General features: G+C 39.9%; 1 protein-coding gene across 1 annotated transcript in view; it reads left to right on the top strand.

Moving 5' to 3' along the window:
* The window catches only part of stat5a (signal transducer and activator of transcription 5a), a 116,874-nt gene that overhangs the window by 81,044 nt on the left and 12,561 nt on the right, over positions 1-23,269 (top strand). The window contains 2 exon segments of the mRNA XM_072369564.1: positions 12,518-15,004; positions 19,672-19,875. Of these exon segments, the coding sequence (XP_072225665.1) occupies positions 12,518-15,004; positions 19,672-19,875 (2,691 nt within the window).

Below are 23,269 nucleotides of genomic sequence, written 5' to 3'. Positions count from 1 at the left end.
CATGAGCTTTTGTTGTTGAATATTGATAGGCTCATATAACAGCAGAATGTAATGATCAGGAACTGCTACTCTACCACGGAGGAATCAGAAGGCTTAGTGTCTCTGCTTGAGACGTCCAACAGGGCAAATAATTGCTCTGACATCGAGGGAGGGTTAGCTGTTTCAGGAAGACTGCACATGATTGAGAGGCAGCTGCGTTGGGCAGTGTGGAGTATCGTTGCCAAGTTGCAGTAGAAAAGATGTTGGTGTTTTTCCAAACTGCTACAACAAAAAGTTGAGCAGTGCAGCTCAATAGAACTGGGACACATTGAAGCTGTAGCTACTTGGGATATCTAAGGATGTAAGCACTAATGCCACTGTGTCTTGGAGCTTGCGTTTGTAGTGAAGATTTGAAGTCAAATAGGACAAGAAATCCAACACCAAAGATTGTTCTCCTGATGCAAAATGTTCTTTGATGAGGGGAGAGACCTGCTGCGGAGTGTGGGGAGGTAATTGATCGACTAAAGTTCCCTCTCCTCTATCTCCTGGAAGTCTTCTTCCGTATACTCTTGCTAAAAAAATTGGCCATTAATGTCAGATGCCCCATTTAAATCAATGAGCGCGACTTCTCCTGTCATAAGCATCACATAGTATGCATTTCACACAAACTACACAACTGAGATGGAAGTAGAATGGCATAAAGTAGAAATAAATTAGGCATCTCTGTAGGCATCCTTTCCATAATGTTGTCAGACATTTATAATGATGATCTGAACCTGTCAGCACTTTTATTTTGACACATTTGCAGGGACAAATTGTAGCTTTTCAGCAGTTGTTAACCCTCTTGCTCTTGGTCAATATGGTGTCAATTGCAAAGATTTCTCCAGGGCATCATTCGGGGGTCCCATAATTTACGAAGGTATTAATAAGAGTTATGAAGAAGAATATTATATTTGGCATCCACATTTAAAAAAAAAAAATCCCAAACCGTGTTGAAAGTAGAATTAACTATAACTTCCGTTACTCTTTCAACCTATGTTGAGCTTGCTTGATTACAGCTAATTATAATCCTAATTATTTTGGTCAATATAATGTTCAGTATTTTTCTTCAAATTAACATTTATTTATTGGTCTATTTCAATTAAATTTGACTTGTCAAAGTAGTATTTTCTTGAACTTTAATTAGGATAAAACACATCTGTAAGGCACCAACAAATACAAGAGAGTCATGCCAAGGTGTGTTGGTGGAGGTGGTGGGAAAAACACAGTTGTTGGTCAGGAGTTGTATAGACAGGACTATGGAGTGCGATATTGAAACCTGCCATTGATACCTGTGGAGGTCTACAGGTGCAAATGGGATTCCCAGGCCTACTTGAGCAACTTTTGACTCTTGCAATGATGCTACAGGGATTAACCATGGGACAGATGGTGCAGTTATATAGTAGTTTTTCGTTAGTTATTACAACTTTTATTTCCTCTTAACAGCTTGTAACAAACTCTCTCTATCCATCATGTTGACTCCAGCTGAACGAGACATCCACACAGCAGAGCAAAGTTAGTTTGGATTTCAATAGTACAAATGCGTTACTGTGATAGGGATGAGTTGTATTTATCACAGAAGATGTGTTATTATGAGATGGAATGCAGCACAGTAATCATTTTAAGCCATTTATCTTATCACAGAGCCCTTTGCATAATAACCGCCCACAAAGTGCAAACATGATCGAAAGCTATAACTTTGTCATACTAGCCATTTGCTTTAGCCTGTATGGAGTTTAGCTAGAGTTAGCACTGTGTTTGCTTTAAGCACAATAATTATGAGATGACGATTCCCAAGCACTGATACCAACCAACACCTGGACCAAAGTCACTGTAATTAATACTCACACTGTTGTCTCGTTTTGAGGCTGGACAGCCCCAGGATGTTTTCTTTGTCGTGTTCATGTTCATGCATAACAGTTGGAATGTGGTGATAAGCCATTTTCCATTTTAGTGCCTCAGCCAAGGTTCTAAGCAACTGAGCTGATCCAATGCAGTGATATAGAAACTCTGCAGAGCATTGATTGGTCAGAGAGAATCATCACCTGTGAGCACAAACAACACGGTACAGCAGAGAATACACGACACACTATTTTATTAGATTTCTGTTTTTGTTTTAGAAAATGTCCACTCTTTGGAAGATTTGTTGAAGATGGGGGGGCTTGATCCTATCCCAGATGCTATTGGGTGAACTCTAAGGTGAATTTGAAGAAATTTTAAGTACTGCAGAACCTTAGAAGGTATACGCAGTTGAATACTAATGAATTCTGTAGGTAATGTAAATTATTCAAGACATGGACTATGTGTGTAATAGTGAAATATTATCAACACAAAATGGAGAGGGTAAGAGTTCCTGAGAAAAAATCATCACCCATCTTATCACAGATAACGGGGTTTTCATGCCAAGCTAGAGTTTTTTTTCCTTTGGCCCTGGAACAGTCCGTGAATCGTTTGCCAGCCTCTTGACGAGACGGAATGAGCCAAGCCAAGTATCAGGCTCATGGGGATTATTTATAGAGTTGAGTGGGTTTCACGGACGCAGGCGTGGAATGTGTCAGAAAGAAAATGCATCATTGATCAAAGCAGGCTCAGAGATGTAGTCTTATTTTTGCCAAATGCAGAGATGGGGGCTTGGGAGAAAACAATAGCTTTTACCAAAAGCTCCATATATGCTGTGTTAGAGTGAGCTTGCCTGGTCTCCTACCCACACAAAGTACTCTGCGCCTCCACAGGTGACTGGACTTCACTGAACACTTGCCAATTTTATCCTCCATCTCCTCTTTCTCTACTCCAGCATCTAAATAGCTTCACAGCTCTGGATGTTTAAAATACATACATGGTGGGTGTTTGAACAGTGATCATGCTGCACAATGGAGGCAGGTGCGTACCTGCACAATAATGTGTGTGTTTCACAATAAGGCTGAGTGTGTGTCTGTGTGTAGGTGTACACAAGGAGGTGTAGAAGGAAAAACAGAACCTTGTAGGCATTGGTTAAGGATCTCACCTCAGAGGAGATGAAGACAAACACGGAATCACTATCAAGGACAGGCTGTGGTGTTGTGTGCTTTTATTTGTTTCTGTTGCAGTCTATGAACCTTAAGAGGCATATCTTTCAGAGGACAGGATGCTTTTATGCCTTCATCTTCACCTCTCATTTGTCCCACTCAGGGAGTAGATGAGAGGGAAAAGCAAGGTGAAGAAAAGGAGGGTACAGTAGTGTTGCAGATGTGTCCTTTGCTGCAGCAGCAAGGCTCTCTGGTGGCAGGAGGGGGCACTTCTCTCTCCTCTCCCCGCCACTCGCTGCAATGCAGATGGCCGTCAAGGTTATGCCTATGTGCTCACACTGACAGGCTAAAGCATTGAGCGTGGCAAGGCAGGCAATACTAGAGACAATAATTAAGCTCTGAGTAACTTGTGGCCTTGATTTCATGTAATGGTCTTTTTACAACTCCCACTGCAGACTTTAATGTTCAAAACCACAAAGTCAGAAATCAGAGTGTAATTATTAATTAGCTATATCAAGCCAGTTACAAAGTCAGCCTATTATTAATTGTTAGAATACATTAAGGATCAAAGGCCTAATGTCTCAGAGTTATTTAGAAACACTGGTCCATGCTTTTATCTTTAGTGAACTTCAATAGTTACAATAGCATGATTAAGTCAAGCTAAAGTTATAAATTCATAAGGCAATTTAATTAGACAACTGTCCTTGTCCTGGTCTACAAGCATGGGAGGAAAATGGATTAATTGACCCAGGTATATCAGACTTCATCATAATAGGTTGTGATATCCCATCTTTCAGCTCGTTAGTATTTAGCTTTTTCCAGTTATTCTAATATGTGGCAAACTAAGACTTTAGTTTGCTGAACCTTTGTACTATTCCGAGCAGTGACTTGAATAGCTTTACAGCTCTCTACGTTTCAAACATGCTGCACTATTTGTTTTATTTATAAGTGAGATGCATACTATGTCTTGTGATCATCCTCCGTTATTACCAGCTTATTGTGCTTCTGTGTCCTGGTGTCTTTTGTTATTTTGGTATCGAAGCCTGGGATGGGAACTGTGGAGCATCTGCAGAGCTCTTGGGCCAGTATGAGCCGTTCATTTTATGCAAGCAGGAGTAACCTCATTATCTGGGTATCTTAGTCTAAGTTTGAGAAATTCTTGTAAATACATTTTCAGTCAGACTCACGTTTTTCCCATTTTTTAGAAAAGTCATGTTTCAGTCAGACTAAGGCAATATTACAAGTTCTTTTCAATAGCACTTTCTCCATTACGCAGTACAGCTTTTCCAGTGCTTTTCCACTGTAGATAGCACCATGTCACTCATTCTTTTCATTACCTCAGCCACGGTTCCAAGCAGCCGAGCTGGTACTATACAGTAACATAGAAACACTGCAGAGCATTGGTCGTGTTAGAGAAAATCCTCACCTGTGGCCCCACACTGACACACTTCCTTGTTTGAAAGTCCAGCAGACAATTTATGAACATATGATTGTGTGTGCATGTTTATTACCCTGAGTATGGGTTTTTGATTTTTTTTTTTTTTTTTAGACTGCTTTGGATCACAGCTACCCAGAACAGATCTCTGAAGTGCTCAGTCGTTATGATACCCCCAGAATCCAGCTCACTGATATTCAAAGTCTTCTGAACTAAAAGCCTGCCACTAATGCATTCAGTGAAATAACTACTTAACACTTTTCTGTACACCTCATTTGTAAGTTGCTTTGGATAAAATTCCTCTGCTAAATCATTGTAATGAAATACACACACACACAAACAACAAAGTTTGTATTGCTGCAGTTTCATGTAAGTATCATAGCGTATCATAAGCGTCATACCACAAAGCTAATGGTAAGACATCATGAGATAATCATAATGGAAACAACTTGTTGCTCTAAATGTTCATGCACCATTCATGTAGAACATGTAGAGATCTTTCTGGAAGGTCTTTGATGCTCACACTTGGAAGTCCAGTATTAGATCTTTCAACTCTAAAAAACACGTTTTCATTCTTTTATAATCCAAAATTACATTTGTATTTGTTGCAGGGTAACATGTAATCTTTTCACTTCCTGTCATATAAAGCAAGCCTGGTATCTGAGGGGCATGGTAAATGCCATGGACTTGCGTATCACAGGACTGGCAGGATGACATTTGTTGTTAATCAGCCCAGCGCTCATCCTCAGTTTCCTCTATCTGGGTGTGATAAACATGTCAGTCTCAGCCAAACTGCAGCACTGAATACCACAGGCTTTAAATGGTCAGTTCTTGAGAAGGGGTCTGTGGAAGTTGGTCATAGAAATGTTTGGTTGCTTTGCACTTTCAAGCCACTGCAACATTCTCACTTCCTGTTAAGTGAGCCGTTGTCTTACACAGACACACTGAGAAGAAACAGAGTAGGATGACCAAATTTCCACATCCTGTGTTTGTCTTTGTGTCAATACCCAAAGAATTCCTCTGACTTCCCTTTTTGTTGTGCCTGAGGCTCAGGCAGACGATTCATTGGGAGCAGGTTCAAAACAGCTGCCTCTTTCAGATATTATTAAGGGAGTGAAGGATCATTTCTCACAGGGTGGAAACATTCGACACGCCAACAGCGTCACTTTGATTGTTTCCTGTTATCAAACCAATCTCTTTATTGGTTCTGTACAAAATTATATAAACAAAAAAGTAGCTAAGAGTAAGACAATATAAAAGAGAAATTATTTTATATAAATAGGTCTAAAGACTGAGTGACAGAGACAAACATAAAGTTGAGAAGTAAAGAAGAATTGATTACGGAAAAGACAGAAGGCAGAAAGGAGGGGAGCAGTGACAACACATGGATATCAACAGGCTGGGTTCAACTACTATCCTTTCATTGGCCATCATTAGGAGTTGGGCAAACACACTTAAGTCTCGCTCTCCCACATTATCCACATCCTCGGCACATCTAAGATCTGGTGCCTATGGCTGAAAACCCTTTCAGGAAATCGGAAAACGCTGTGGTAATGAATGCTATGAAAGGAATGCTTTGAGGTTAAATAATTCTGTTTGATTAAAACAATGCTGACCTCAGGGAGTATGAGGTAATAAACATAGTTATAAGCTATCTGATAGACATCAGAGGGTCCTGGGGTAATGGCTGTGAGGGGCTTGGCATGCTGCTTTCATTTAGTGAGCATAACACCCCACAGATTCCATTAACTGTTATGGGTGTATGGAAACTGGAAAGTGACACAGCAGTCTCATTTGTAATGCTCAAACTGACATACCTCTGACTCCACCACTGAATCCTACCTCTGAATTAGTGATTGGTGATTCAAAAGATAAGTGCATCCTTATCCAAACTGATATTAGTCTGCTCGTCCAGATTAAGATAGATAATAGAATAAAATGTTCAATAATCTTTTTCATGCTGAGGAAGTATTGAATACAAGCCTAAAAACAAAACAATAAATTCTTTAACCCAGAAGCAAAGTACTCACTAATGCACAGGTGTCTTTTTAGTGGGAGGTCATGTGAGGGGATCTAAGAGTTAGATCCTTTTTTCTGTCACCATCACATCAACATACAAAGGCCAGTAGTGCAGCCTTCATAAAACTTTGGATTCTTTGCAAGATGAAGATTTTCATTTGACAGCACCATACTGACATCTTATTAACAGCCTTATCGGACATGCAGAGCACATTCTGCTCCGTGAGATTGGACACATTAATGGAAACACTAATGGATTGATTTGATCAGCAGAAAAGATGCTTGATAAAAATTGTGAAAATGAACTAACAAAATCAGATTAAATTGTGACTTTAACATCCGGAAGGACAGAAGTGAGGGAACATCACTACATACAAGGATTATTCTGTCAATATTTTACACAACCCTTTATGGAATTACCAACATAATCTCACACAATCACTCACATATGGAGAGAGTAGGAACTGACATTGCCATTGGACGCCTTGCATGGGGAAGAACACAACCGCAGACAGATAAGACCGGAAGCTCGCCCTGCAGAGATGGTGAACAGAATGTGGCCTGAGCTTTCAAAAGACACTCTTTGTTGCTGTCTCCCTCCATCTCTCATGCTTAGCAACAAGTATGCTCACATATACACATGAACACACTTAGATGTACCTGAACAGCACTATGAAATAGATTCTGCTGGAAATAATTGGCCCCATTGGAGACGCAAAGCGATGGAAAGCATGAGGAAAACGGCGAGGGAAAAAACAGCGTAGTGTGACAGAGAAGCCACAGGACAGCCTGACACTGGTGGGCACATCAATGTACATTCAGTGATATGATTTATAAACAAACCCTTAGGCGCGTTACAATGAATGTATGGAGTGGTTTCCATGACTGATGGTGAGCAAAAATGGATGGACGTATCGTCTAAGCAGGAAAATTTTGCTTCGTGCCTTTTTTTGCATGTGGCTCCACAGCTCGATAGCATTGACCTCCCCTGTCTCAGTGGGCCAGCAATTAGTCAGACTGTTCGGGGCGCTTTAGCTTGTTCTGTGTTCTCTGGGGGATTTCCGTGTATTATCTGAGCACGAAAAGAGGGTTAATAGCAGAATAAGGGCTTTACATTTGAGGCACAACAAGAGTCATCCACAGTGGACCACCTGGAGGAAAATGTTAATCCATTTGTGCAATGGGACAAACACGACTGTGCCTGCACATTCCCTTTTGAAATATTTTTGCCTATTCAGACATTATGTTGTTCTACAAAAATCCCTCTAAGATGTGCTGAGACCACTGCTGTGAGAATTTAAGCAGTCGCCCACATGAGAGATTACTGTGACAAATGGTGACGAGCCCGACTTCTCTCTTTTTTCATTCCCTCATCTGTTTTTTTTTTATTCTATCCATCCCTTCCTATTTCCATTATTCAACTCCAAGATCCTTTATTGGCATGCCAGATAACTATACCATGTTGCTAAGGCAAAATATTACTTAAGATTATACTTATCTCTTTTCATCCAATTGGGATTTAGTTTTTCAGTTTGATTTCATTTGATTTATTCGTTTTGCAGTTATACAGCTTTGCCAAAACATTTAAACAAATTAAGTTAACAATAATCTTATTAAACCAGCTTACTTGACCTTTCTTATGCTGTTTTTCCTTCTTTTAGTGTTTTCAACATGGATGCCTATTCCTACAATGTTTTTTTTCAGTCTGTTAGATGCAGAATGACATCTGCCTCAAGGTCTATGTGTTAGGATTCAAATGTCACTTTCAATAACTATCTTGAATGTAGGAAGGAGGAGGTACTGTGGCACTTTTGGTGATGGGCAGTTAATGAAGGGATGCTCTGATGGTGACCTCTCACACACCTTATTCAAGTTAGATGGCCTCAGTGAGCAATTAGATCCTTCAAGGCAAAAGCCAGAGCTGCCAGTAGTAGGTTTTCAAATTTAGTGTTGGAGCAAGAAAAAATGTTTTCCACAGAAAAAATTGACATAATTACTCTATCATTCTCACTTGTTAATTTAGTTTACAGTGAGTCATTCCATTAGGTGTTGCCTCTTTGTCTCTTGTTTCAAACAAGAACAGTAAAAAACTTACTTACAATTTTATGACAATTCAAGGGTGGAAAGAGTACTACAGGAAGCCAGTGAAGAAGATAATTGATTAGAGCGAGAAACATTTTGCTTTGATTTTGACATTGTTATAGTTTTTGATCATTTTACTGTTGAAACACAGCAAGCATGTGTCTTTGTGGTGTCTGTGTGATAGATATTTCAGTTTTTGGCATATGAATGTGTGCATTTTCAGTGACTACTTGTCTGTCATTGTGCATGTATCCGTGTAGACACCGATGCTCTGATTCTCAAGTATGCATATGGACAAGCAGATCACACACTGTGACTCCTATCTTGGAAAGCTTGTCGTCAAGAGGGCACCGCTCTGCTCTGTCTTCACTCCCCATTACACATGCCTCCCTGTTGCCTTATTCGCTGATTCTTATTGCACACACAAATGACACAGTAGCTCTGTGGGCGAGAGGAGCTGAGCCGTGGCTGACTGCTTTCTGCAGACCCGTTTTAGAGCTGAGATATGATAGGAGCGAGTGGCAGGAAGCCAACATAGCCATGACGAGGAGATGGGATAGTTGGAGATTTGCTGGAATAGGGAGGAAGTGGGCCATGTTTGTGAAAGAGGCGGTATGTCCAGAGTCCCACTGGAAAGCATTCTGGGGAGCGATTCGTAGATTCATCATCCATGCATTTAAAAACAGGTTGAGCATCTGAGCACTTTGATTAAATCTCAAATTTTACAGTACAGTGGCTACTTCACACCTTTTTTGGACCTCAGCTGTTACAGTATCTTTCAGTTTGTGTCACTGAAGTAAGGTTGTTCATGCACCACACAAGTGGTTTGGCATTAATCTATCTGATGGTGCTGAATTCCAGGACTCAGAGCAGAATGGGGTTGTAAAGGGGAGCAAAGCAGATGTGTCTAAGTTTCATAGATGATTTAAGCATGTTTTTTCTAGAAGATATTGTATCCATCTTGAACTACCGAACAGGTAAGAGTTGTTTTGTTATGGCATACTTTATTCAGCAGGGGATCCAGGCTACCTCTGAGCTCTTGTTGTTGCTACCTGAGAGCTTAGAGCTTGTTGCATTAATTGCCTCCCTGGAGTTAAGTTCCACATGTCAGCTTATTGTGCTCAGTGTCAGGGTGCGACAACAGTGATGGGAGAAAGAGACAAAATAGTTACCCTTCTGAGGATTTGGGAGAACATATCTTCCAACCAGCCAATCCCCAGCATCCTCACCTCTGTATCAGGAAGTGATTGACCCAGGCCGGAGCTGCCAGTGGAAATGGAATGGGAAGGTGTTGCAGATGACCAAAATACGCCCCACATTGCTGCAGCAACAGGCAGCCAAGTCTGAAGCACTTTAGCACAAAAATATAAACAGAAATACTGACTACCAAGAAAGGCCTGGGGGCTGTGAAAAAGGCAAAAAACTATGAGAGAAAAAGAAACAGAAAAGAAGACTGCATGTTGGAGAAACCAATTGTAGATACTAGAAAAAACTTTATAAATTATGATAGTTACAAAAAATAAGTGTCTTCATGAAATTAGGATTATTGATGTTTTTGGCCCTGACTTTTGTCATCTAAGCATTTTCATGCAACCCATATTATTATCTTCATACTGTTAACCACAGAAACTATAAATCCTTTTCCGATATGACTCCTTTGATTTGATTTTGCAAATACAGAAATTGATGAACAAAATTTGGTCTAATGGTGTATAAATTGACCTCTATCATAACCACAGTAAGCCTGTTTGGCTTTGATTGAAAGAAGACAAACAGCAAGCTAATTGCATGTAAATTGTAAGCACATAGCATGTTCAAGCTAATTGTAACAGCATGTTAATGAGAACTAGATTACCCTCACATCTTCTGACCTTCTGAAGCGACAATACTTACCTTAAAGAAGGGCAAGGTTTGAGTTGTTAACTGAAATGTTCTATTGTATGAGGTGAAAGGAGAGGGCTGGTGAGATTAAAGTGCATGATATTTAAGTTGAAATGTGAGCTCTTGATTATGGCCTCCAGATTTATCTCTCATTTCTGCTATGATGACTGAGGGGGTGGCAGGGTTTTTATCTTTTGGCGGAAATGAGAGCTTGACAAAGAGAGAAGATAAAGCTAATATCAGTGCTGTGGTCAGTTTGCATCCAATGAGACGTGGTTGATGGCTAGGTTAAATCTCTGAAAGATTTTGAATTGTACTCTCACTCAGCTGACCCAACAGCATGGCCCTTACCTCTTAATCTTGGCAAGACAACATGCATTGCCATATGCCTGTGGGTCTTGGCATTGGCTCTGGCAAGGAATGCATGCCAATATATATCTCAAGGTTGAGAAAATAAATAGTTAAATAACTCTATTTTAACTAAAAGCAACCCTTTTGACCTGGGTGCTCTGGGAATCACTTGGACTCAACATACTGTCTGGTGTAGGATCACTGACCAGATAATCAATATCCAAGATATTTTCATCCACATGAAATAGTTGTCAACATGTTAAATTTTTTCCCAGCTCTGAGCAGCTACAGATAAAATTCAATTATATTGATTGCTAAAATGCAGGAAAGAGAGAACGAGGTTATAAAACAAGGGTAAAACCAGAGAGTGATGATAATGTCATTTCCTCAGCCCTGCGTCAAATGGTGCTCATTAATCGTGATGAGTTGCCAGGCGTCATCTGCCTCTGGCTGTCAAGTGGGAGATGGATTGTCCATACTTGTTTCATTGTGCTTACAGTGTGGTTAGAGTTAGACTTTGCTCATGGGGGATCCATCGGACCTGTACAGGGAGTGACTTGGGCAGAGGAGAAGAAAAGACCTGTGGTCCACTGCCCTTTCTTGTTTTGTTTGTTAAAAAAAAAAGACAATAAAGCCAAGAATAAAAGTTAGAGACAAACAATAAAAGGTGATATAATCACATTAAGTGTCTTTGATTTGTTTAATTTGATATTGATGTAATGAAATATCACCATGAGTAGGGATTCTTTTCTGGAATAAAAAAAAAAATAATAATTCAGCAATGATATTAATTTGTTACTTAGTTTAGATTTGATTTTGATATAGTTATCTGTGGAATGCATTATTCAACAAGCCCAGTTTCCAAGTCATAAACCAGGCCATCTGAATTCAAGCTTTTTAGCAATCCAGTCCGTGTGGAAATAGGGCAGCACTGTCTGCTTGCTGCCAGCTAGGCCAGTGAATGTAAAAACTGATGAAGCTCAGCCCTGTCAATGCAGGTTGTGTAATGCACAACTTTTTTTTACTGTTTTTACAAGTTTAGGTTTTACTTTGGTTATTGTTGAGAGATGCAGCAAACATTTCTATGTCTTTCAATCTGGCTGTCAAGAAATGTATTTATGAGAGCTTGCCCACAGGATGAATATTTAATCAGCAAATCACATTTGCAGTACAAAGGTAACATGAAACCAATTTTAAAGCCCTTAACTTTGTTTGTGAAATGGTACAACTGGGATGTGAGCCAAGCTAGAAATAAAATCCTCAGTCATTTGCCCGGTCATTACAACAATAAGTATTTTATAGTTTGTCTTAAAGGAAGACCCCAGAAGTTACTCTTGCTTCACAAAAATGTAATGCAATATAATTGAACTGTATTTGTATTTGAAAACATATCTATGACCCACTAGTAGTTTTAGAGATACTTAATTTCTCTTTTCTAATTATTTTTGCTCAGATTTTACAACATTAATTCTAGAAAATTTTGGATGCTATGTAAAATTACTTTTAGCAGTATAAGAATAAATAATTGACTTTTCATTTTGGATTAAATTGGCATATCTGCCACGATGTAAAGCTGCTCTCCAATTGAAGAGCAAACCTTTCTCTTTTTTTTGGTCCTAATTTCACTTTTGTATTCATCACTGTTTTTTTTTTAATTTAGATACCAATCTCTAACCAATGCAACTTTCTCTACTCCAACCTTCCCCCCGACCCATTCTATTTTCAGGATGGTTCCAAACAGAGGCAGGTGAGGAAGAAAACCGTGTCCTTCAGCTCAATGCCAAGTGACCGTAAGATCAACAGCACTGCTGCTTGCATGGCCTTTATGATGGAGGGTTGTGAGATGAAGAAGGTGCGCTCCAACTCGCGTATGTACAACCGCTACTTCCTGCTGGATCCAGACATGCACTGGCTCCGTTGGGAGCCATCCAAGAAAGATTCAGAGAAGGCCAAACTGGAAATCAAGAGCATTAAGGAGGTCCGTTTGGGGAAGAAGACTCCTGTTCTGCGCAGCAATGGTCTCTCAGATCAGTTCCCTGATGAATGCGCCTTTTCTATTATCTATGGGGATAATTATGAGTCCTTGGATTTGGTAGCTAGTACAGCAGATGTTGTCAGCACATGGGTCATGGGCCTAAGATATCTGGTGTCTTATGGCCGCCACACTGTGGACATGGTAGAACCCAGTCAACCAAGCCTACGAACATCTTGGATTGGTTCAGTGTTTGAGCTTGCAGATATGGAAAAGGAAGGACTCATTGACCTGTTCAGAGCTACTCAGATAATCAAAGGGCTCAATCCTGGAATGAAAGAGGCTAGGATAGAGCTGAAATTTAAGGAACTACAGAAAGCAAAAGACCAATATGGAGAGGCAATCAATATGGACACATTTGTGGAGGCCTATTGTGAGCTCTGCACAAGACCAGAAATTTTCTTCCTGTTGGTTCAGTTCTCTAGTAACAAGGAGTATCTGGACAGTAAAGATCTGATGCTATTTGTGGAGGTTGAACAGGGTGTGGAGGGTGTTACAGAAGAAATGTGCAGGGATATTGTTCAGAAATATGAACCATCTGCTGAGGGTAGAGAAAGGGGCTACCTCTCCATTGATGGTTTTACACACTACCTCCTGTCCTCTGAATGCCACATTTTTGACCCCCAGCACAAACGTGTGTGCCAAGATATGACCCAGCCTCTCTCCCACTACTACATCAACTCGTCGCATAATGCCTCCCTTCTTGATGATCATTTCTGGGGTTCATCGGACATCAGCAGCTACATCCGTGGTCTAAGGATGGGGTGTCGCAGCATTGAGGTCATAGTATGGGATGGCCCTGATAATGAACCAGTGGTGTATGTTGGTAGTTCTGTGGCTTCACAACTGGCCTTCTCTAAAGTTCTGGACATTATAAACCAGTACGCTTTTGAAAGTTCTGAGTATCCCCTGATTCTCTGCTTGGTAACTCACTGCTGTATCCCTCAGCAAAGGGTCATGGCACAACACATGAAGAAAATATTCGGGGACAAACTTTACATGGATCCCCCAAATAAAGAGGAAAACTACTTACCCTCTCCCGAGAGTCTTAAAGGTAAAATCCTGCTGAAGAGTAAAAAGCTGCCGCCCAGCTTCACTGATGCTGAGGGGGATGTGACAGATGAGGAGGAGGGTCTCGAAATGTCCCGCAGAGTTGGAGCTGATGAGAAGGACCAACTGAATGGCTTGGGCTGCAAGAGACTCCGGCTGTGCAGGGAGCTATCTGACCTTGTATCTCTTTGCAAGTCAGTGCAGTTCAGGGACTTTGAGATTTCTAAGAGGGACCAAAAATACTGGGAGATATGTTCCTTCAATGAGGTAGATGCAAACAGATTTGCCAATGAATTTCCAGAGGAATTTGTCTATTATAACAAGCGCTTCCTCTCCAGAGTATATCCCACACCTATGAGGATTGATGCCAGCAACATGAACCCACAGGATTTTTGGAAGTGCGGCTGCCAGATTGTGGCCATGAACTACCAGACTCCAGGCTTGATGATGGACCTTAACCTAGGATGGTTCAGGCAGAACGGCAACTGCGGGTACGTTTTAAGGCCAGCCATCATGAGGGAGGAGGTGTCCTACTTTAGTGCCAATGCTCGGGACTCCCTGCCAGGAGTGTCTGCCCAGCTTCTTCACATCAAGGTCATCAGTGGGCAGAATCTGCCTAAGCCTCGAGGCTCTGCTGCAAAGGGTGATGTGGTGGAGCCCTACATATACATAGAGATCCATGGCATACCAGCTGACTGTGCTGAGCAAAGAACCAAGACTGTGTCCCAGAATGGAGACAACCCTATTTTTGATGAGACCTTTGAATTTCAGATTAATTTACCAGAACTCGCAGTTTTACGCTTTGTGGTTCTGGATGATGACTACATTGGAGATGAGTTCATTGGCCAGTACACCATTCCTTTTGAGTGCCTACAGCCAGGCTATAGACATGTCCCCCTACAATCTCTTACAGGAGAGTTCCTACCCAACACCACCCTTTTTGTTCATGTAGCCATCACCAACAGGCGGGGAGGAGGAAAGGCACATAAGAGGGGTATATCTGTCAGGAAGGGCAGGAAGGCTCGGGAGTATACGACCACCAAGACCACAGGAATCAAAGTGGTGGATGAGCTCTTCCGAGCTTCCACACAGCCCCTCAGAGAGGCTACAGACCTCAGAGAAAATGTGCAGGTAAGGAGCTACATGACTAAAATTGAAGTTAGACACAAACACAAAACTATTAATGATGAGCTTTGAGTTGATTTGCTATATTTAAGATCTTGCCACTGCATTCATGCATTTAAACAGTGTGGTAAAACATTTATGATAAAGCAGAATATTGTCAATTATGCCATAGAATATAGATTGATTGCTTGGCATAATGCAACTGTTCTTTTAGTTGTTGGGCCTAGTGGTTCCCCACCCAGTAAATAGATCATTCAACATACGGTAAATGTTCATGGGATATGATGACTGACAACAAGCTTTTTTGTGGTAATTTACTGCTAATGTTGAAAATCTGATTCTTGTATAATGCATTATCTTGTTCACATCTAAAAGCATTGGTGTGAATGCAGTGGTGGGGTACAGAAGGCATGATCTTCATGATAATTCACCTGCATGCTCTGTTATGAAGTGTTATGTAATGGCATACATAGAATATCTCACTTTGTGTGAAAGTGGATCAAATTAATGTATTTTACTGAAATCTTCTTGCGATTACATAAGCATTACAGAACTTTCATGCTCATCTTGAGTGTTATTTAAAGTTGAGAGAAGAACCGTTATAAACTCTTGTCAACACTATGTATTATTGTGTTCCTTTAGTAGCTCTAAATCTGATCTGAATTATCTCTTATGCTGTTTTGAATGGAGAGTTATTGTTGATTATACTTTATTAGTATAATAAAAAAGGGGCAATAAACTAAAATTGCTGTGCAATTATGATGTTTGTGAATAGTGTAATCATTGATGAGAGACCATCACTGCTCAGAGAAGAGGACTGGGTTGCTTAGTGGACTACTTAGATACTCCTCTAGATGAGCAAATGAAGATTAGTAACCATGGTGTTAATTTGGCTAATGACCAACAGCAGAGGCCCGTCCGCATAGTTTAATTTCTGGTGCGATGATAAATAGATCTGATGCAAAGCTTTTCTCAATTGCTCAGTCAACAAATTATAAAAGTCAGCAAGCATTTTGTTATGTAGTGTTTTGGTTGTTATGGAGTGGCAGGCTCTTTTCAGACAATATCTGAATCAATGTTGACATAGTTCCACTGACGTGTTCCATCTGTCAAGGGGAAATTTTGGTTGTTAGAATTGTTTCAAGCGAAAGAAAGGCAAGACGTGAATAAGAAAATGCAATTCATACCTATTTTGCTATTTGAATATGTTCAAGTGATTTACTAGACTAGGAAATGACAAAAAATTGAAGTAATGAAATTCAACGTATAATGAGAGCTTGGAAATGAGGAATCAGATGAGGGATAATTTCTTTACACCCTGAGTTTTGTTTAAACCACCTCTTACCTGAGGGACTGATAGAATTGTTTCACTGCTGGGTTTTTACTTTCCAATTCTTCCACTCTTGTCACTTAAAATTTAGTAATAGATAGACTGCTGATTATAGTCTTCATTCTCCAGGTTCAGTCAGATCATTTCAATAACCTGACATTTTAGTGAATGACCAGCAGGCTTGACGAAATGAAAAATGTGTCATTGACCCTCAAAAAAATAAGATCATCATCTATTATCCTGCAGAAGCTACGCAAACAACATCCCAGTTTATGTATCTATGCCATAAACACATAAATAAAGTCAGTAAACAGTAATGTCACTTTAATGGCACAGCAAACACAAGACAGATCAAACTAATTAGCAAAGAAGTGATTAAATATGCTGTGGCATGTTCTCTAGCATTTTTCAGTTGTGGAAATAATCTTATTATGAAATCGGCCATCATTTCTATAATTTAATACCCTGCTACGAAAACTATTTTTGTCTCTCAAACATGTCGTGTTACTAGCCTAAATTTTGGTTTTGCATGGTCAGCATGAAAAGTGATAAAGAAGGCAGGAAATGTCACTCAAAATTTAACACAGACACATAAAATACCATTACTTTTGTAAAACTGCAATTGACTAACTAATGCTAAATTTGGAATTAATCACATTCCTGCCATGTGTCAGAGATAAGACACTAATCTGTGCCATAATTCATCTTTCATAACAAATGGCTTCAGAATCTAATCTGTGGGCCTGAATGAAAAATGTCAGGAGGTGTTTGAATATGAGTCTGTGTTAACCTGATCAAATAACGCTAGCGGCTCTAACCGCTCACCATGCCAGATTTTCCTCAGGTTTGAAATGTAAATTTGTCTTTTTTAAAACGAAGATAAAAGTTCATGAAATAAATTAATGTTGTGAAGTTGAGAAGGATACTACAAAGAGGATAAATGAAAGTGTTTGCAGAATAATGCTCGTCTCTTTTAAATGTAAAAATAAAGGACAGCTGTGAAGGCTTTGTATAGGCCAGCTGTGTAAGTCTTTGAGCCCTGGATCAGTGGGCAGACTGAGGGGGCAGCAAAAGAGCCAATAGCCCACAAACCAACAAACCTGGAAGCTTTATTTCTCCCTGACTTCCCTGACTGGAAGTTGAGAATAGATGTTAACATTAGAAAAGTTATTTTTTGTGCTAATTTTCTCTCAGATAATAGGGTCATACAGCTTTAGCCCTTGAAGGAGTATGCACACATACACACACATGCCTATGAGATGTCTGAAGTCATTTAAGATCATTAAACTCTTTTAAGACTTCTGTTTTTCTTAAAAAAGCAATGCTTTCATGTGGTCTGATTTGAATAATAAAAGAATTAGGGGTGCATTTGGCTATCACAAATCAACAAACACTGACAAATCAGATAAGATAGGCTGCCGAGTTCCATATGTGGAACAAGGCAGAAGATCATTTGTTTCTGCAGGAGTTGTAGTGCCCAGTGATCCTTGCCATAGAAAATGTAGAGTTGGAGGAGTGATGCCTGCCTGGAGTATCTCTTTTATTTGCTGAAACATTTATGTGCCATCATCGACATTTTAGTACTGAGTGCCAAACACAAGAGAGATGCAAAGACGGAAGCAGGAAGAGTAACAGAGAACTGGCCAAACAGAAACAAAAGTCGTGTTGTAACCAGACACGGAGCTCTCATTTGGGGAATGTTGGAAGAGGAATAAAGTGGGGGAAGGGAGTAATTAAAAACACAAGCCTCCTGTTGGGGTTTGTAACACTTTGACTTGGAATAAGGCTTTTATTGCACAAAAGTGATCAAAAAACATTTATGCATGTGGTTCCTTGCACACATGCAAGGAATTATACAAAGCTTGCTAACAATTTCAGCTCAGACCACACTGAGTCTTAAAGGCACGCAACCACAAATGCTCATAGCTCACACACACACACACACACATTAGCACAATGTGGTTTTTAATTCAGAGACTCAGCGCAGTCTTGCTTACACCATTGTATTTTAGTGTATGAGGCTGTGCATACAGATGCTGTGTTCCCTGCCCACCCACTTTTGTCTCCAGGAAGGTCAGGCTTCCCAGTAACCTCATATCCTCTAAGGTATGAGCATTTTTCTGCAGGCCCGGAGGTTTAGCCCAGGGAGACAGCAGTGAGCAGAATTCGTGGATTGATTCCCTTGCTCTCTCTAGACTGTTTTTCCTCCCCATACTGTCGTTCAGTCTCTGTCTGCTGAGTACCTGAGTTGTGTTTCTTTAATGTTTCTCATTATGAGTCTGACTTCATATTCTCCTGCCTCAGCCCACACAACCCACTGGTACTCATTTTCTTGAACTGTCCATTTGTCTTCGTTCACCTTACTTGCCTGCTCCCTTGGTTAGGGTTTGGTTGCTTAAATCCCCCTGCTGGCAGAGAAATCAAACATGATGCATATTCAAGAGAGCTTTTGAGAACCAAGATGTGTGGCAGCTGTGGTCTGGAAAGCACGCTGGCAGAGGAGCTATGACGAGTGAAACAGAGGGAGAGTTGAGCTTGGAGCACACTTCAGAGGAAGCTGAATTTAGGTGAAAAACTCCTGTTGTACAGTACTGCCGGCATATATATGGAACAAGGTGTAAATGTTTGCCAGATTGATAGTTTGAAGGTGGACAGATATAATTGCCAAGCAGGAAATAAATTACATGACCTTTTTATCACTGCAAGCATGCTGTTATTTCACGCTGAAGGTCAAAGGCAGAACATTAAATATATGCAAATAAACAAAGTGGACTCAGCTAGGATTTTGGGATTAAGTATGTACCTCAAGGACTTTATGGAAAGGAGATGCCTGAGGTTTGATAAACAGCAGACCAGGCAGCCAAGCTAATCTTGAAATTAGATTTAATAACAGGACACGTTGAGACTTAATTTTATTTATTTATCCAGCAGCAAAGATCTAAAAATTTTCCGTGCTCCATGTGTTATTTTCTTAATACTTGACAGTTTCTGGTGGGATATCTTTGATAAATTGGAGGTTACTTGGGTTGATTTCTCTGTAATAGAAATACAATGTAGCCGGCAGCACAATGACAAACAAGGACCAATACAATACCACATGATTATTATTAATGTTTATTGATGTATTTGTTATGTATTATTTAACACTCGCCTTTTCATGGCACCTAGTGAGGTTAGTATTACATTCAGAAGCCCACTGACATTAAGATCAAATGCATTTACTGTTGATACTTAAAGAAGAAAAAAGAACGCCACAGAAAACTGGAATTTATCAACTTACCTTTACCTTTGTCAACTGCTAATAACCCCAAAACTGTTTTTCATCCATGTGTTTCCTTCTCAGAATGCCATGGTTTCCTTTAAGGAGCTCTGTGGCCTGACTCCTGCGGCCAACATGAAGCAGTGTATCCTAACTGTATCCACCTGGCTGATGAACAGTGAGCGATCACTGAGGGTAACAGTGGACCTGAGCGAGACCTACCCCACCATGGAAGCTCAGGGTCCTGTGCCTGAGCTTTTACGAAAAGTGCTCAACGCCTATGACATGGTAAACTACCAACACGCTCAGGAAAGAGTCTATTGAATGTCTCAGAATTTGGTGCTGTCAGGCAAACAGTTAACGCTACAAATGAACCGATATGTTTTTTAGAAAGATTTCAGTTTGGTACTTTTCTGGACACAGATAAATACACACTCTCAATTACATCTTTTATTGTGTTCATGTGAGACATCCTTAGAATTTGTAACATCTGACTAAACCTATTTTTCTAACATAATGTACAAAAATCTACAAAATGAATGACAAGTTATAAAGGACTCTGAACTCGACTTGGACTTTAACGTCAGTGACTTGCGACTTTACTTAGACCTTTTGACTTGAAAGTACTTAATATACACTACCCAGAATTCCCAGATCCGACACAACATTCAGTGAAGTCACAGAAGAGACGTAGGAAGATTTACCGTGACGTTACTGAGTCCCAGTTGGGAAAAATGATACCTAATATAATTTTGTTAGTTTACGCAAATTAGCAAATTATCAAGTGGTTAACAAGAAGTGAACTGCAGTAAGAAAAACGTGCGGGTCGAAAGTGGCTAGTTAACATTATCTTAATGGCTAAGTACGTTTTCAAGCTCGCTAGTTTAATATGCTAGTTTTTAATCCATATTTCAAATTTTTTTGTAGTGCTGGGTTATTATATTTTATTAAATGCAACCCCAACACTTTTTATTTTTTATCAGGTTCTGTTGCACTTGCTGCTTACTTTGTCATAGAAATGCACCTTTTAAGAACCAGTTGTTATTTCTGGAAATAATTTGTTATTATTCTCTATTTGAATTAGATATTTGGTCAGATTATTTGATAAGGACTCAAAAATTCAAAGTTTAGGACTTGGTCCTGACTCTGGACTTTCACATCTTGACTTTGGACTCGACTTGGGACTTATATATCTTTACTTGGAACGATTCGAGACTTGATTGGAAAGACTTGAGACCTAAAAATCCAAAAAATAAATTTAACAAAGACATGCAATCAACACACAAATACAACATTCGTTTCACCCAGGTCCGAAAGCCTGGGAGAAAAGGTGAGTTTTAAGAGAGGATTTAAAAATGTCCAGTTTCTGACGACCTGATATGCAGCGGTAGCCCATTCCACAGCTTAGGGGAAACCACTGCAAAAGCTCGATCACCTTTAGTTTTTAGTCCGCATTTAGGCACATCAGAGTATAGTTTATTAGCAGACCTCAGAGCTCTGATTGGTCTGTGAACATGTATCAGATCAGCTAAATACTCCATTCACAATTTTAAAAACAAAAATCAGGATCTTAAAATCAATTGTGAACCGGACAGGAAGCCAGTGCAGAGAGGCCAGAACTGGTGTTATATGTTCCCGTTTCTTTGAACCTGTTAAGAGCCGAGCAGCAGCATTTTTCACAAGCTGTAGGCGTTGCAGAGAGAGCTGGTCTAAACCCACGTACAACGAGTTGCAATAGTCCAGTCTTGAAAAAATAAAAGCACGAATCACCTTTTCCAGGTCACTAGGTGAGAGGTAAGGTTTTACCCTGGCCAAATGTCAACAACTTAAATTGTTTTATTTTTTTAACCTTTAATCAACATAGTCTGTAAAATTTAAATACATTTAGAAAATTTAAACAATCCTAGAGCTTGATGCCAGCAACACACTTAAAAAAAGTTAGAAGAGAGTTAAAGAAAGACAGATAACTTTATGTAATATACAGTACCTGCAACACCTTAATGGAAGATTCTACATCTAATCAGACAATTATTTGGTCCAGGTCAGAGTATCATGATTGTTTATAAAGAAGCATTCACTAACGGTTTATTCTTTCCAAGCAAGGATGGATCATGGCTGACCACTTTGTGCTAAACTATGTCAGGGAATCATCAATCGATGAATAAAATGTCAGTATCTGTAGGGCATAACACTGAAAAAAGATTCAGGGAGGCTGGGGAAATCTCCAGGCTGAGTGCATAAAGATTGAGACTAGAGACCACTTGATATGAGCTTTGAGCCCTCGAGTGACACAGCATGAGAAACCATCATGACTCCATGATCAATATAGCCACATGGGTTCAGGGGGTACATTCTGCCTCTGAATACAGGAATTTAATCTGAAACTGTATTACTCAAAGAAGAAGCCATATAACTGTGCAAAAACATAGTCCACCTTTCAGCTGCTTTTGGGAAAAACAGACCTCTGGCTCTGCGTGCCAAAGATCAGAAGGACCACCCAGACTGTTATCAGTAGAATATGCAAAAGCCAGACTTTGTAATGGTTTAGGGATGCATCAGTGTCCATGGCATGGATGACTTGCACATGTGTGAGGATACCATTGATTTTACAATAGAGATTTTGGAAAAAATATCCTAAAGCAAATGAAATCTTGTATTCTGCAAGAATTGACACAAACTCTTGTTGCAAAACTCCAAGAATTTGTATCCTCAGTCCCCAAACGATTGAAAAGTGTAATTAAAAGAAAGGGTGATGTAACACTCTGGTAAACATGCCTCTCTTCCAACTTTTTTCGAGTGTCCTCTGCTAATGACGTTTGTACATTGACCTATAGTCTTGTTTTGTTGCATCATGTGTGATGGTTGGGCTGTGCAGCAGTGTTTGTTTCCCTAAGACTGGCCTTCTGACACACTCTATGCACAAGAACAGGGCGCCCAGTGTGTGTTGGTGTGTATGTGTTTATATACATGTGTGTGAAAGCTTATGACTTCATGACTTCAACACCAACACCGTCATATCCTCTAGAGTATCAGTGTGAAGTCTGTGTCCTCAGTAACCCACATGTGGGTTGAGGCCAGCAGACGTAATAACCCTGCACTGAACAAAACTCCAGTGGAGTCTGTTTCCAGACTAGTTAATCACACTTTTATCCATATATTTATATAAATGCACATAAAAGCTGCACATTTAGCATTTTTTAACTTTTATCTTCTTTATTTTATCTTTATTTTACACACAGAACTTTGGATTTTTCATAGAGTTTCATGGATGATGAACCACTGTGTTGTAATAGGTTTTCATAGAAGAAAACCCAGAGAACTGAGCTACGTTTGTGTTTATCTCAAGACCAGAATAAATTGCAGGTTCAAGACAACACACCCATGATTTACAGGTTGCCAATTTCCTTTTCAAGAGATTGTGAGCTGATTAAGATTTAGACATGCATGTTTTTTTTTCTTCCGTTGTTGCTTTGGCAAGATAACTGTTAAAAAAAGTTAACTTCACAAAACTGAGTTTTGAGTTCAATACAGCATTAGAAAAAGACATTCACATGCACACACTCATTTACACAGCATGACAGTACACTTCCTGTCTCTCAAAGGAGCATGAAACTTCATTAGCTGCCTCCCTCCTCCTGCTTTAGCTCTACTCCAGCTGCTCCTCATCAGCACTACTGGATGA

This window comes from Leuresthes tenuis, unplaced genomic scaffold (assembly GCF_036924035.1).
Source record: "Leuresthes tenuis unplaced genomic scaffold, fLeuTen1.0.hap1 SCAF_17, whole genome shotgun sequence".
Taxonomy (NCBI): domain Eukaryota; kingdom Metazoa; phylum Chordata; class Actinopteri; order Atheriniformes; family Atherinopsidae; genus Leuresthes; species Leuresthes tenuis.
The sequence above is the reverse complement of the archived record's forward strand: the minus strand, read 5'-3'. Positions and strand labels throughout refer to the sequence as shown.